This window comes from Terrapene carolina, unplaced genomic scaffold (genome assembly GCF_002925995.2).
Source record: "Terrapene carolina triunguis isolate 2854851 unplaced genomic scaffold, T_m_triunguis-2.0 Scaffold250, whole genome shotgun sequence".
In the NCBI taxonomy this organism is placed as follows: Eukaryota; Metazoa; Chordata; order Testudines; family Emydidae; genus Terrapene; species Terrapene triunguis.
The window spans coordinates 1,396,835-1,413,970 of NW_020664601.1; the positions used below are offsets into that span (position 1 = coordinate 1,396,835).

General features: G+C 46.7%; 1 protein-coding gene across 1 annotated transcript in view; it reads right to left on the reverse strand.

The window, feature by feature from the left end:
• Positions 1 to 17,136, reverse strand: part of LOC112113280 (USP6 N-terminal-like protein) — a 176,346-nt gene that overhangs the window by 16,507 nt on the left and 142,703 nt on the right. Inside the window, exons 7-9 of the mRNA XM_024209520.3 lie at positions 13,555 to 13,662; positions 1,318 to 1,427; positions 45 to 93 (exon numbers count right to left, since the gene is read on the reverse strand). Coding sequence (XP_024065288.1) covers positions 45 to 93; positions 1,318 to 1,427; positions 13,555 to 13,662 — 267 coding nt within the window. The remainder of the gene's footprint in view (positions 1 to 44; positions 94 to 1,317; positions 1,428 to 13,554; positions 13,663 to 17,136) is intronic.

Below are 17,136 nucleotides of genomic sequence, written 5' to 3' on the forward strand. Positions count from 1 at the left end.
AGAGGTCAACTCAGGAGTGCTCACTTTTAGCTGGATCTACTTACTGTGTTGTAAACAGAGTATGCTGAAAGGACATGGAACAACGCTTGCTGCCTAGGTAGAAAGAGAGGACATAAAGATTTGATAGTCTGAGGAGCTAATCTTGCACTTCAACAAGTATTTCACAAAAAGCAAAAGGTGCATTTTACCGTAGCTTCTGCAAGTCCCTCTGCTGAAACAATGCAAAACTCAGAGAATTACACCAGGTACACATTACACCTCTTATGGTAACAGGGCTTGCCTCTCTTCCCCCAATGGAGAAATACCACCAGAACAACGAAACAGGGCTAAACTATGCCATCAAACCAACAGCTCTATTAAGAAGACATGCACAAATATATAGTCTTCAGCACCCTCCTATCCATTTTTTTAAGCAGTCCAGTTAGGCTATAAAACTCAGAAAAACACTACCATCTTGATTTATTATGAGATATTTCCTCTCACACCTTCAGTGTTGGCTAAAGAAGAACTAGGGTATAAATATACAGTGCAACTAGTAGAAGCTTAGCAATATGACTCCCATCAACACTAGTGGGTGCTCTACAGCTAAAATCCCTTCACTCCCAGCCTCACCCAAATGTGTGGAAAATGTCACTCCTTAATGTTGTCAGTGTTCCTGCATAACTGCCTCAGAAACAGCACAAATATTATTCTGTGCAACCAGGCAGGAATGTGTATGTGTGTCAATAAGTAGATTATTCAGTATTGTAGCCGGGTCAGTCCCAGGATATTAGAGAGACCAGGTGGGTGAGGTAACTCACCCAGTTTAAGCTTAATAAGTAGCGGACAGATATGTAAAATGCCAGTTCATCAGTTGCTGTGTAGCAACTTCAGCGACTGCACCTACCAAAGGTTTATATTTTCCTTCCATGAATGCAGCTATTTCTTTTCCCCTTTGGGAGGCAGGGGAGCCCTGTATCCTTGCTGGAGCCCTGAAGAAGTATCCATTTTCCCCCCCACTTTAACTCCCTGGTTTCTTTAGGTTCTGTATTGCAGCCTGGAGTCTCCTAGCTAAGGACTAGCAGTCACAGAAGAAGAGGCACTGACTGGGCATAGAGACCAAGCAGCCCTCTCACCACTAGACATGGCCCGTCCAAGTCAGAGGTGTGCTGACGGAGGGACAATGCTGCTGAACGTGTACCACCTGTTAGGAAGCCTGCACTTCAGCCCCTGGGGCTATCAAACTGATACCTTTGTGGTGGTCAGTCAAGGGATCGGACAGAGAATAAAACAGATTCCCAATTATGGACAGTTTGGAACCATGTATCCAATACTCACTTAACTCCATAGCGATCCCGGAACATGATGTGGTTTCGAAAGGTGCGGTTGACATCTAAGTCTATCTGCTTGATTTCTGATGAGAAGCTCTTGGCTTGTTCTTTCATTTTCTGGATGGAAGTAAGGGACAGAGAAAGGAAAACCATTAAACAGCCACATATATCACCTCTAGATATAGAACATTTCAAGAGAAGAGACCTCTTCATTCCAGAGAGGGAGCTCAGAACCATCAGCCAGCCTGTAACTCTTCGGTATTTAACGATAACAAAGCAACAACAGAATGAGAGAAATACATGCAGACTTGGAGAGTGAGCACAAAAATGCAGCCTGTCTATGGATTACTAGTCTAGCTTCCTCCCCAGCATTTTTATGAGGCTGGGAGAAAGGGAAAAAACCCTCAGGAACATTTCCATATGTCTTTCTCAATGATACTTCACTCGTAACTGTCTGAAATGAATGAACCTGAAATGCTGCCTAAGTGAAATCAAGAAGCTGAGATTTTAACAAGGTCTGGTCCCTCCATTTCTGATTCCGTTATTATGGAAAAAGTGTGGAAGTGGGAATGTGGACCTGCCTAGCAGACATGGACGAGAGACATCTTCTGCCTGTTAGTTTGCCATTGAGAGCAATGAGTCTGAAGCCACTTAACCCTCTCAGTGCCGTCATATGTGCCAGGTACATGCAGACACTGTTCTCATTTCTGTTCAAGAGCACACCAGAAACATATAGAAAATGTGCTAATCTGTGCAGAGGGACACAATCAGGTACACCCTGAAGTGTTGTTCATAGGAATTTCTATTAAATAAATCCCACCACCGAGACCTAATGTGCACGGGCAGTGCAGCGAGGCTTGTGCACTACTTTCCTTTAAAGGTTTCTTTATTATTGAATTATCCCAGAGAAAAGATTAAGCGGCACACTCATCACTGAAATCTAGAATAAAGCCCCTACCACTACCACCAATGCCAAATCTGAGCTCCTGAACATTAAAGATTACTATTGTGAAAGTAGAATGAATTATATTGTAAAAATAGAATGGAATAAAGAAATGCTGTATGTACCTTTAAGCAGAAATAAGGAATGTTGAAATACAGGCGTCAGGAAAAGAAACATTAAGGCATAAAACAATGAGTCCACTTAAGCTAATGGTGGAACATTAACCAGAGATCTGTAAAAGTTAGTAAGGAAATTGAATATGTATGTCTAGCCTCAGGTAAACTTGTCAGTTCTGCTTTCTTTGTCCTCTTGTTAAGTTTGCGCCCTTTTTATGTGTATAAAATAAGGTAGTGTGGGTCTTGCATGGTGCTCACATTATCTGAGTGTATTAGCAGAGCGCTGTGCTAATAAACAGAGTGGTCTAACAAATTGTGAGTCCTGAATCTAACTTTGACACTATCAAGGGACTACGTCAGTAGGTTTTTAGAATGGATTGTTTCTACTCCGATCTCTGACGCGTACACCATGATCCAGTGGATCGATGGTTGCCTATGAAGCTCTTCAGGGCAGAGATCGTGTTATATTTTGTCTCGTAAAGCACCGAGATGGCTGTTCGTGCTTAGAAAAATAATACATATTAATACATAGCTCATAGACCAATAGCAGAAACCCCTAGGTATTCTTAGCCTAGATGCTGTGCAGTGCAAATTTTTATGGTTTGATTGCTAATTACAATTTCCCTCCTCCCCAGAGAAACAAAACCATCTTAAGCCTATTAACCCCTCCTGGGGCTTTTTTTGAGTAGAGATTACACTGAGCCTTGAAGAGGGGTTCTGGCTTGTCCACTAGGGATGGGGCCAAGACTAGTTAACTGGTACAGTTAGGAATAAAAGTTAAATACATAGCAAGAGTCCCTCTTTGCAAAGAGATTTGCTGGCTTATTCTCTAAGCCACATTCACTGAAAAGAAAGATGGCATTGACTAAAAGGATTGATGCCTGCTAATGCTCAGGGCCCATCGTATTTGAAGGAAATCAAACCACTACTATATGCTCACCTCACCCTAATACAGGATCCTTGCTCAAGGCAAAAACCCCTCCGGCCCTTAACAATCATGCCCCACGGAAGAATTACTTACCAGCCCCAAAGGTGGCACTCAGTTTAAGTGTGTGCATGCAAGTAAGAATCACCATGCTGTAGATAAGCATCTGAATTCATTTATATCCCTTAGATACCACTGGCAACCACATAATTGTCCTTTTGTTCTTTAAGCCCCTGAGACTATTTAGTGAATGAAATGTTCTGCCACCGAGTTTTGGAGCAGCCTGAAATGTAACTGCAGGTTAGAGTGCACACGACTGAACAATGATGCCACACTGGAGCCCAGCACGAGGCTCCTCGTTAACCTACAGGCGGGAAGCCTCGAGTATCAGTAACAGATACACAGACGGATGGTAGGGAACCACTGCTTTAAAGATGTTTGTGGATCCAATTTATAGTATCCGTAGGTTGCCATTTCCCCTAAAGCTGCCACATCAATTTGAGTTTCGGCTAGAAGAGCCCATCACACCCAGAGCTGGCTTCAGATTCATAACTGACTAGCAGCCCTGATTTGCCTAACAGCAACTCAGGCACTGGCTGAATAGCATGTGGGTTTTCCATCCTCCACAGAAAATGCTCAGAGGCGATTGTGACCTTTACATATTGGGGCTTGTAGCAGTCTCATTAACTCTGAACTTGTCACTGGGTTTGTGAAGGAGACACTGAAACTAGGGCCCATACAGAGTTATTGCCTGTACAAGCTAAGGGAGAATGAAGGGAAGGGAGCAGTAAAATGTGACGCTTAGGAGTAGTTTAGTTTTCTAGCATTAATACTACAAATATCCTTTCTTGCACCCTATGGCTTCTTACATGTTACAAGGAAGCAGGCTACATGAGGCACCCTTACTACGTACACTAGGGCACTTTGGTTCAAGTTTATTAACCTCCTGCAGGTAGCTCACTCACTAAAGGAACAAAGTAACTCCAATGTAATCAATGTTTCCTATTAGCACAAAAAAACATTTCAATCTCCACTGACTGGGGAGTCCCTTAAGAGGCCACAAAAGAACTAAGAGCTGACTCCAGAGCCACCCTTAGCAATGATTCTGACCTGCTAAAACAAACCCCCTTTCACACCCACTCATGTATAATTACGAGCTGAATGCACTTGCCCAGAGACGGCGCCTGTTCTAAGGAGCACCCTGTGCTCAGTGAACAGCGCTGCCCATGGTACAGTATTTAGTATGCGAAGCAATCCTAAAGTCAAGAACAACAAAGCCACTAGCATGTAAAAGAACAAAGTCACAACATCTTGGGATTTGAATGGCAGATACACCTCTACACCGATATAATGCTGTCCTTGGAAGCCAAAACATCTTACCGCGTTATATCGAACTTGCTTTGATCCGCCGGAGTGCGCAGCCCCGTCCCCCCGGAGCACTGCTTTACCGTGTTATATCTGAATTTGTGTTATATCGGGTCATAGGTGTACCTTGCATGAGGCCCTGAGCTACTGTTTCAATCATGAAGGTTGAATCATAGAGTATCAGGGTTGGAAGGGACCTCAGGAGGTCATCTAGTCCAACCCCCTGCTCAAAGCAGGACCAATCCCCAGACAGATTTTTGCCCCAAATCCCTAAATGGCACTCTCAAGGATTGAACTCACAACCCTGGGTTTATCAGGCCAATGCTCCAACCACTGAGCTATCTTTCCCCCCAGTAGCTCTACAGACTACAAGCAATGGGACTAGGTTTTCATTTTCAAGTAATTTGTGGACTTCTGAAGCTGGCTTGTTCTGCTCAGCTGCACTCTGTTGTTGAGCCCTGCGGATGTTTAAGCAGACAGAAGAATAGATGCCACTAGCTAGAAGTACCGACTGTAAAACCAACTTGACTAGTCCCATTTCATAAAGCTTTTAAAAACAACTGGCAAAAGTTGACAGATCTGCACTGCTTTCTTCTGGCAAACTCCCACTTTTCCTCCCCTCCTGCAGCTTTAAAGCCATCCTATTGGGGGATAGAAACTTGATGGCAAAAGATGCATGGGAGCACAGGAGGCAGGTAGAATAGGTCAGAGGAGGCTCTGCTTCCCCTGGCACTGCCACTGCCTCCAGACACCTGGTTGCGAGTTTGGTGGGGGATGTTTTTGCTTTATTATGCCCCATGCAAGTTCCGGGGCAACTGAGGCAGTTTGTGCTATTCAGCTTCCTGGGTTCATCAGTAATCTCCCTGGACTCCAGGGAGATCACTGATGAACCCAGGAAGCGGAGTAGCAAATACCGCCTCCTCAGACACCCCGGAACCCGCATGGGGCATATCAAAAGCTCAGGTTCTTCTTTGGGAAGAGACACTGTCACACTGTGGCTTTTCCCAGGCATCTTGGGGCCGGGGGAGAGAAAGGGACAGCGCAGCTGGCCTGGGGCTCTTCTGGGAAAGTAGGGAGGGGCTTGGCTGGGGCTCTTCTGGACAGATGTGGGAGGCGGGGGGGGGGGGGGGGGGGGGGGGGGCCCGCCCCCCCAAGCTTCGGGCCCCCCGGGGGGCCCCGGGCGGGGGGGGGGAAATGACACTCAGGGCTCCTCCGGTTGGGGAGGGGGCTCATTGTTTCAGCCGCAGGGATGGGGGGGAGCTTGGGGGCCAGGCAGAAGGGGTAGATCTGGGGGCTGGCCTCCCCAAAGGGAGGCTCCACCCACTTCCCATGTATGAGAGATCAAGTTCCACCTATGAGTCATATTCCTCCCGTGCTCAAACTCCCTCACTAGTGGCTAACAGAAAAACTTTTAATATAAACATCCAGGTTGGTGCAGTAGCTTCAAAGGCACTACACCCAAATCCAAGGCCATCATTACAGATGGCATTCAGCCCTGTGCCTCACGATCACAGCAGATAGTCCTGGTGCCACATTGGGAAGTGCTGTAGTGGCAACACAGGACCATGGAAAATTGGCAAGAGATATTGATGTCCCCAACAATAACCAACAAGTATTAATCTGCATGGAAGAAGATAGGGAAGGCATATCTAAAGGTGACTCAATGCTATCTTGACAAAAATCTGGGCTATTACCTCGACCATTTGGGGGCCAACGTGAACAAGGACAGTGAAGTATCAAAACTTACCAAGAAAGAGTATCTTGAAAGATAATATCTTGGCTAAAAGGAGGTTAGAGAGACTTAGCCCTGGTCTACATTATAGGGTTAGGTCGAATTTAGCCGCGTTAGGTCGATTTTAAAATGAATGCGTCTACACAACCAACCCCGTTCCGTCGACTTAAAAGGCTCTTAAAATCGATTTCTGTAATCCTCCCTGGCAAGGGGAGTAGCACTAAAATCGACCCTGCTGGGTCGAATTTGGGGTAGTGCAGACGCAATTCGACGGTATTGGCCTCCAGGAGCTATCCCAGAGTGCTCCAATGTGACCACTCTGGACAGCACTTTGAACTCCGATGCACTAGCCAGGTACACAGGAAAAGCCCCGGGAACATTTGAATTTCATTTCCTGTTTGGTCAGAGTGGTGAGCTCAGCAGCACAGGCGACCATGCAGTCCCCCCAGAATCACAAACGAGCTCCAGCATGGACCGAATGGGAGACACTGGATTTGATTGCTGCATGGGGAGAAGAATCTGTGCAGGCCGAACTATCAAAAAGAAGAAATGCTAATATATATATATATGCCAAAAATCGCACAGGGCTTGGTGGACAGAGGCTACAACAGGGACACACAGCAGTGCCACGTGAAAGTTAAGGCGCTCAGGCAAGCCTACCAAAAGACAAAGGAGGCAAATGGTCGCTCCGGGTCAGAGCCTCATACATGCTGCTTCTATGATCAGCTGCATGGCATTCTGGGGGCAGGGGGGACACCCTACCATTAGCCCACCACTGTCCGTGGACACCTGCAAGGGGGGAGTCTCACGCAATAGAGAGGAGGATTTTGTGGATGAGGAGGAGGAGAATGCACAGCAGGTACACTGTGAATCCGTTCTCCCCGGCAGCCAGGACCTTTTCATCACCTGGAGCCAATACCCTACCAAGGTGGGATCCCTGACCCTGAAGCCAGAGAAGGCACCTCTGGTGAGTGCACATTTGTAACTACAGTACAGGGTTTAAAAGCAACAGTGTTTAATGTTTGATTTGCCCTGAAGACTTGTGATGCATTCAATTCACAGCCAGTACTGCTACTGGAAAAGTCTGTTAACGTGTTTGGGGATGGAGCGGGAATCCTCCAGGGACATCTCCATGAAGCTCTTCTGGAGGTACTCGGAAAGCCTTTGCAGAAGATTTCTGGGGAGGGCTGCCTTATTTCGTCCTCCACGGTAGGACACTTTACCATGCCAAGCCAGTAGCAAGTAGTCTGGAATCACTGCAGCACAAAGCATGGTAGCAAATGGTCCTGGGTTTTGGTCGCATTCAAGCAACATTCGGTCTATATCTTTCTGTGTTAGCCTCAGGAGAGTGATATCATTCATGGTCACCTGGTTGAAATAGGGGAATTTTTGTAAGGGAACATTAAAAGGACCCCGTTCATGCTGGGCTGTTTGCGCTTGGCTAAAAGGGATCATACCAGAGAATAGCCACGCGGTGTGGGGAGGGGTGACGGGATCATCCCAGAGAATAGCCACGCGGTGGGGTGGGAGGAGGTGTGTGCTGCACATCCACCCAAAAACTGCAGCCCCTCCTTTTAGATGTGAAACCCAACTGGCATTGCTTGCTATGGGAAAAGAGGGTGCTGCAGTTTGAAACCATTCCCACGTTATGAAGACGTAAGAAGCCAACCTCGCATACCCATTGGCTTACCATGGCTACCTGGAAACCGAATTCTGTTGCCCAGCCATGTGTGATGTGTCACCATACTGGCAAGCGCTCAATATAAAAGGCAAAATGCGACCTTGTACCTAAAGCACATGTGCTGTCTGCTGTGAATTGCTTGCTTCACTGTGAAAGAGTCTCCCTTTTGTTCTCAGAAATGTATATCTTAAATTTTACTCATCCTTTTTATCCCCCCACAGGTGCAAATGTTTCTATGATCCCCCTATCACCTCCGTCCCCGAGGTTATTGCAGATTAGAAGGCGAAAAAAACCGCACTCGCGATGACATGTTTTCCGAGCTCATGCAGTCCTCCCGCACTGATAGGGCACAGCTTAATGCATGGAGGCATTCAGTGGCAGAGGCCAGGAAAGCATTAAGTGAGCGCGATAAGCAGAGGCAGGAGGCAATGCTGAGGCTAATGGGGGAGCAAATGGACATGATGAAGCGTCTGGTGGAGCTGCAGGAAAGCCAACAAGAGCACAGACACACACCCCTGCATCCACTGTATAACCACCTGCCCTCCTCCCCAAGTTCCATATCCTCCTCACCCAGACACCCAAGAATGTGGGGGGGGGGGGAGGAAGAGGGGGAAAAGGCTCCAGGCACCCAGCCACTCCACTCCAGAGGATGGCCCAAGCAACAGAAGGCAGTCATTCAAACAGTTTTGATTTATAGTGTGGCTACAATAAGCAATGTGGCCTTGTCCTTCCCTCCCTCCCCCACCCGGGCTACCTTGTCAGTTATCTCACTTTTTTTTTTTAAATTAATAAAGAAAGAATGCATGGTTTCAAAACAATAGTTACTTTATTTCTTTTGTCAGCTGTGATCAAAGGGGGGAGGGTGGTTGGCTTACAGGGAATTAAAATCAACAAAGGGGGTGGGTTTGCATCAAGGAGATATACACACAACTGTCACACCGAAGCCTGGCCAGTCATGAAACTGGTTTTCAAAGCCTCTCTGATGTGCACTGCGCCTAGCTGTGATCTTCTAATCGCCCTGGTGTCTGGCTGCTCAAAATCGGACGCCAGGCGATTTGCCTCAACCTCCCACCCCGCCATAAACGTCTCCCCCTTACTCTCAAAGATATTATGGAGCACACAGCAAGCAGCAATAACAATGGGAATGTTGGTTGCGCCGAGGTCTAATCTAGTCAGCAAACAGCGCCAGCGCGCTTTTAAAAGTCCAAAGACACATTCTACCACCATTCTGCACTTGCTCAGCCTATAGTTGAATTGCTCCTTACTACTGTCCAGGGTGCCTGTGTATGGCTTCATGAGCCATGGGAGCAAGGGGTAGGCTGGGTCCCCAAGGATAACTATTGGCATTTCAACATCCCCAACGGTAATTTTCTGGTCTAGGAAGTAAGTCCCTTCTTGCAGCTGCTCGAACAGCCCGGAGTTCCTAAAGATGCGAGCTTCATGCACCTTTCCCGGCCATCCCACGTTGATGTCGGTGAAACGTCCCTTGTGATCCACCAGTGCTTGCAGCACCATTGAGAAGTACTCCTTGCGGTTTACGTACTGGTTGGCAAGGTGGTCCGGTGCCAAGATAGGGATAGGTTCTGTCTATCACCCCACCAGAGTTAGGGAACCCCATTACAGCAAAGCCATCCAGTATGACCTGCACATTTCCCAGAGTCACTACCCTTGATAACAGAACATCAGTGATTGCATTGGCTACTTGGATCGCAGCAGTCCCCACAGTAGATTTGCCCAGTCCAAATTGATTCCCAGCTGACCGGTAGCAGTCAGGCATTGCAAGCTTCCACAGGGCTATCGCCACTCGCTTCTCAACTGTCAGGGCAGCTCTCATCTTGGTATTCCTCCGCTTCAGGGTGGGGGAAAGCAACTCACAAAGTTCAAGGAAAGTGGCCTTACACATGCGAAAGTTTCGCAGTCACTGTGAATCATCCCATACCTGCAACACTATGCAGTCCCACCAGTCTGTGCTTGTTTGCCGGGCCCAGAATCGGTGTTCCACTGTATCAACCAGCCCCACTGCCACCATGATGTCCCAATTGCCACAGCCCATGCTTTCAGGATTGTCTGTGTCCATGTCCTCCTCACAATCGTCCTCGTGCTGGCGTCTCTTAGCCAGGTTCTGCACATACTGCAGGATAATGCACGAGGTGTTTACAATGCTCACAAGAGCAACGGTGAGCTGAGCGGGCTCCATGCTTGCCGAGCTATGGTGTCTGCATGGGTAACCCAGGAAAAAAGGCATGAAACGATTGTCTGCTATTGCTTTCACGGAGGGAGGGAGGGGAGACTGACGACATGTACCCAAAATTACCCGCGACAATGTTTTTGCCCCATCAGGCATTGGGAGCTTAACCCAGAATTCCAATGGGCAGCGGAGACTGCAGGAACTGTGGGATAGCTACCCACAGTGCACCAGTCCGTGAGTCGATGCTAGCCACGGTATTGAGGACACACTCCGCCATCTTAATGCGCTTAGTGGGGACGTACACAATCAACTGTATAAAATCGATTTCTAAAGATCGACTTCTATAAAATCGACCTATTTCGTAGTGTAGACATACCTTTAGGAACCAGGTGAAGCCATAAAACCTGCCGTTGTTGGGGATCCCAGATAAAAAACGACTGACCTGCTGAGCTCCATAGAGAAGTGTTGGTTTAATCCTGCAGGATGCTGAATGCCCTGCTGAGAGGTGCTGGGAACCCCCAGCTCCCACTGACATGAGGGTATCAACACTTCTCAAGAGCTCAGCACCTTGTATGTCCTAGCCCTGTATCCAGAAGCTCCTCCAGCTGGATATGCAAGGAGATCCTCGTTACGTATAGATCCCTATGGGTAAATGTGGGACGAACGAGGACACTACGATGGCCCTGCCTGATGTTAGGGACAGGGAGAATCCTGAAAAGAGCATGAGCAGCTCTGTGTAAAGGAATTTCAAGACAGCTCCACACCCAGGACTCCACATTGGCCTCAGTAGGAACAGCGAGAGGCCAATGCTGAGCACTTATGAAAATCCAACACAAAATATTTTTTCCTCCTGATGTAAATTCCCTGGCAGAGGCAAGGAGGAGAGAGAGAGAGAAAGCGAGACTTTGGGCCCGCTTAGAGCAAACATTACAGAGGAAAGAGTCAAGGCAGCTATTTTGTTCCCTACACAAAAATCCATGGTTTCTGAGAACTGGACTCTAAACCTCTTCTGGGTGAAATTAAAATGAGAACTAATTGCTGGCCTCAGGTGGCACCGAGGCCGAGGAAGATTAAGAAGAGCTGCTTTCAGGGATTTGTGTCATGCAAAGCCTCTTACACTGTGTGGTTCCTGTTTATTGCAGACCCCTCAGGAGTTTATCGTTAAACTACTTGTGACTTTCATTTATTCATATTGTTTTACTTACTGTGCGGCGTGGCCTGCTGGGGCTCTTCTGTACCCTCGCCAATGATGGTTGGAGAGAAAAAATGCCAGAGAAACCTCACTAACCCTGCTCATTAGGATGATCTTGGTTCCATGTTCTTGTATGTCTTACAAGATTATATATACCAGCAAGATTTTGCGATTAATATCTATGCTTGACTAACTGTAATAGGCAGAGTTATTAGACATACTTTTGTCTATTGGATGAGACACTTGACTCTCTTACCCTCGGTCTCTGAAGTGTAACCACTGGGCTATGCTGCGTTTGCTTTACAGTATTGTTCTTATTGCCAAAAATAATACAAAAAAAGTTCAAAAGACCCCTGTGTTGTGAATACCTTTTCTCTGGCATGCAGCTCCCTCCTGTGCCTGCTAGCACCACTCAGCTGGCCAGAGGAAGCTCCAAACAGCAATGGGAGGTACTCTTTCCCCCCCACACCCCTCCGGCCCTGCATGCTGCTTCTATAATGCTTCTATCCTCTGTTGGGCTTGGGGAGCAAAAGACCAAGCGATCCTAGTTAATCTCACTTTGCCAACAGTTCCGCATGCTCTGCAGAAATGCTATTAGCCTGATGTCTGAAACCCAGGAATATTTAGGCTGATGGTAGACAACAGATCAGGAAAGAGTGGAAACCACTAATGGTTGACCAATGATGGATAGTGGGACAATCATGGAAGTGCTATGAGGGTTGTGAGGGGTGGTTAGGAAGCAAGAACAATTATTGATCTAGTGATCCCATGAACCGCATGCAGAAAAGGATGCTGGAAAGTAGCCAATAGGTTTCTTGTTAAAATATTTTTATTACAATCAAACTCAGTAAGCCCTCTTGTTCAATTTCTTGTTTAACACACACAGACATTGTTTATTTCATGCCAAAAAATCCTCAAAAGATCTAGCTTTGTAAAGAGATTTAATGGGAGGCAACGGAAACAAGACTTTTCTCCTATTTATAAAGGAAATCCTGTAAATTGAATAATATTTAATAGACTATTTCAATAGGATGTTTCTATATAAAAGGGCCGAGGGTTGGAAAATAAAAGACACCCGTCATTTCAACCTGAGCTGTTATGATGCTGCCAGCAAAACCAAATTTCAGTGAAATGGGGGGGGGGGGGGGGGGGGGGGGGAGGGTGATGTTTTGTAATCAGAACTCTTAAATACACAAATCCTTAAATGAATTCTCAGCTATGTGATTTCCCCTGGACTTTAATTGGGTCATGCTGCTAAAATCCTTTTCCATGTTGGTTTGAAAATTCATCCATCAAACTCAGCTGTGCAATGAAAATATAACAGCAAAAACTGTAGCGAAGAGAGATTTTGGTTGTGTCAGTTTTTGGGGACTTGGGACACTTTAAAAAAAGGAGCCAGAAAATGCTGAGCACCTACTCTTTAAGCTGTCTCAAGTTCGACGCCCCACGTCCCCCCCAAAAAACCCAACACACCCAAAAACTTTTGGTCACTTTTGAAAATGTTGGCCACTATCTTCAGTGACCAGTTTCAATCAGATACAGCAACATCTAAAACTTCGGTTGGCAGAGTCTCAGTAGCACGGTTTGAAGCAACCAATATGCTAGAAAGAGCTTCTGGATTTAGGGTCCCTTTGACATAGTGGGGTGGAGGGTACAAATGGATAAAAAGAGTCAATCCTTTTTATTTTCAGTCTGTACTCTTACTTGTAGCAGCTGTGAATGTAGAGGAAGAAAGGCTTATGGGACAGAAACTTGACTGTCTCCCAGATCAGTGGTGATAAAGAGACACAGAACACAGTGAAAGGAGCAGTGATTCACTCCTTCACCTATTTCACTAGTGGGAACCAAAAGTTAACATCCGCTGCATGATATTCACTACACCACTGCCTACTGGGGAAGGGACACAGATGGTATTCTGTCTCCCTCTCCAAAACCCCTCCATCAAGAGATCACACATCCATCCATCATTGCCCACCTTCTGATGGCTCAGGCTTCAAGAGCGCAGGTCTAATTTATCATGATGTACCGGAATCCCAGCAGACTGGCCACAGGTTTATCCACACACACATCCCCTTGTGATCGCTGCTATGAAGGCACCATACCTCATACTTTCCTTCATTCTCAGTCTTTATCTTCTCGATATCCAGCAGGAGTGACCAGACCTGGCCTCGCACCTGCAGGGGGATCCCTTTGTAAACCCTGCGGAACATCTGCAGATTAAACGGAAAACAGGACAATGTTAATGCGACAAGCCTCCAAGACAGATGTATTTCAAGCACAGAAGGCCCCTAAGTAGAGCATCTCGAGGAGACCATAGACATGGCAGTGAATGATTTAGTAATTAAATGACCCCCCTCTTACATTCTCAGACATTGTTAATTCCCTCTATGAGGCCAATTCAATCCAAGACAGGGCAGGAACACTCACATGCTGTAAGAGTGTGAGGATCTTTACTGGAACTCTCCTCTGCAGACAGAGATACTGTCCTTCCAGAGGCAGCATGGTATATATGGAAGGGGCCAGACCCCAACATCCATACATGCATCTTCCCCATTCTGCATGGAAGAGAGCTTGGGCACTTAGCAGCAGTACCCCATCCCTCCCTGTCAACCCCGCAGGGAGCTGTCTGCACAGGGCAGACTGGGCACAATGAACACTGGGCTCCCGCTGGGGAGCTTCTTGGAGTGCATCTGCATTGGAGCTATGCTGTCAGGGAGGAGGTGGTGCTGCAGGAGAAGGAGGAAGGTTGAGGGGCTCAGCACAAATGGCCCACAGCATGAGAGATACTCCCCAGGGATTCCCAGGGTTGTGAAGCACCTCACCACACCTGCCCCTAGCGTGAAGCAGTCTGCTCTGTGCCTGCCATGGCTGAAACCACATTATCATTGCCTCCCAGGTCTGCACAGATGTTGCCCTCTCTTGTGCTGGCTAGCGATAGGCACACGCCAAGCCCCGAGTCCTTGGAGCACTCCCTGCAGTATCCAGCTCCTGTCGCTGGACTCTCAGGGTAGATCTACACTGGAATAAAAGAGCTGTTCGCTCGGGTCAGCTGACTCAGTCTGCGGGGCTACTGCTGTGTAGACGTTTGGGCTCAGGCTGGAACCCAGGCTCTGGGAACCTCCTCCCCTCGCAGGATCCCAGAGCTCAGGCTCCAGCCCGAGCCCAAAGGTCCACAAAGAAATTTTACCGCCTTGCAGCCCACGCACCACGAGCCCAAGTCAGCTGACCCGGGCCAACCACGGGTGTTTAATTGTTGTGTAGATGTACCCTCATAGTAATCACCAAATTCACTGTTCCCAAGGGAACAGCATACACACAGCTTGACTGGCACAACTCAGGATCAGGTCCTTCATAACATCACAACACGGAGATACACTTATAACTGTTTCACTATAAATGTATGATCAAAATTAAGATTCAAGAGATACTGAGTAAGGATAATGGAAACAGAAATGGTTACATATAAAATAAAAAGTATAGCACACTTCTTAGAGTCTAAACTTAATTTTAACAGGCTAAAATCCTTGTCTTAAGCAGTTTCCCAACTAAAGCAATCTTCCAGCATCACCAACCTACATGAGATCCACCATTCACGGATGCAAAAAGGGCTGTCATTTGTGTCCCTGGATGACAGCGCACCTCTAGATAAAAGCTCTTTTCCCACCACTGTTCTTCTCTTCCTGTTGACTCCCCCTCCCCCCCGTTGACTCATGTAAATAAGGTAAAACAGATTTATTTGGGGTTTGGACCCCATTGGGAGCTGGGCATCTGAGTGTTGGAGACAGGAACACTTCTTAAGCTGTTTTCAGTTAAGCCTGCAGCTTTTGGGTGGACGTGGTTCAGACTTGGGTCTGGGTTTGTAGTAGGCTAGCGGGTCTGGCTCAAACCAGGCAGGGCACTGAACCCCCAAGCTGGCAGGGAAAGCGGGCTCGGGGTAGTCTCAGCACATCAGTTGGCAGTTCCCAAGGGGTTTTCTGGGATCCAACCCATCACAGCAAGATCATATCTTTCGTATGTAAATACTGAACAAGAACTAAAACAACAGTAGGAGCTGCACAGGTGTAGTCAGATCTCCATCCCATTTGAAATGTAGTAGGTGGCCCTGATTTTAAGCAAGATGTCATTACTTTATCCAGCTCCAGGTTTAATCATGGGCTGTTATTTTCAAGCTGGCTAATTTTCTTCCACTCTGGGAAATGTTAGGGTGAAAAGGGACATCTTATGGCCTGTTGGGTGGCTAGAGGAGCATGCTGATCTCTTTTGGAGAGAGTGTTCCAGAGTCTCAGTCCAACTGAAGGCTCTGTTACCTGGTCTCTGGAGCAGCTGGCTGCAGAACATGGAGACTCAAACCTATTTCATGTTTGGATCTAGTTGCACTGGAATGTAACTGACTTAAAACAACATGAAAGAGAACGGGGGGGAGGGGGGGCGGAAACCAGTGTGTGAGACAGGAAGAGGAAGAGAAATCAAGCCATAGAGATGTTGATGAAGAACCAATGAAAGCCTTGCTCCAGACAGGAGTCTGGATGACTTTAGCACAAAGGAGGAGATGAGAGCCAGGAACCTCATATTGAATCAGTTAAAATTCCCTCCTGATCAATTTATTTCTAAACGATTAGAGAGATCAAGGCTAGCAATGACATTTTCCTGAGGTATAATAAGCAGCTCAGCTCTGCAGGGAGGAAACATTTGGCTTTGAATTTGAATGTTCAGCAAATGTTATTGCTGAACTTTAATGAATTCACCAGTATTCAGTAAACAGCTTTCAACACCCCATTGGGAGTGTAGCAGGTAGCAAGGGCATAACAAACCAAGCTAAGATTGTATTTAACAAACTGCCTCTGGGTTATTTACTTGATGGCTCCTTTCCTCCCACCACCCCCAAAAATGAAAGTGGTAAAACCTCAAAACCCTGGGAAAAAGAGCAATTTCCCTTCATGATAAACCCCAAAAGAAAATGAAGACATTGTAGGACACAATGACAATCTAAACCAGGGGATGGGATGACTGGGCATAATGGGTGCAGTCGGTTATTCTTAACCTCTTCTAGCTGCTTCCTGTTTCAGAGGGGAAAGGATTTTTTTGTTTAAACATCTGCTATTTTGCTGTATATCTTTGCAAAGGTTAGAAGTCCAAGCCTTTGGGCAACAATAGGGAAGCAAAGAAGCAGCTGCCTCCCATACCTAATGTTAAAGGTAGAGTGACCAGATATCCCGATTTTATAGCGACAGTCCTGATAGTCAGGGATTTTTTTCATATAGGCACTTATTACCCCCCACCCCGTCCCGATTTTTCACACTTGCTACCTGGTCACCCTAGTTAAAGGAGACTTAAAGAGTAAAGAATAAAAGGGCTCATACCTTCTTTTTAGTATCTCTAGGACACTAACACCTAAACAGTCCCAAGTAAAATCAGGCCCCACTGCCGTAGGTACTATCCAGACAGACAATCCCTCCCCTGAAGAGCTTACAAGATACAAGACAAAGGGTAGGAGAAAGAAATGTCATCCCCAGCTGGGAATTGAAGTATGGCGAGATTAAGGGTTTGTCTACATGGAGCAGCAATGCATCCTAGAGGGAGTGACACTTCTAAAACACAGTAACATGTTATGCTTTAATTGGTCCGAGAAGATCCAGGTGGTGTGCACAGAAGGTTCCCTAGTGCACAATATTACATTAATGCAC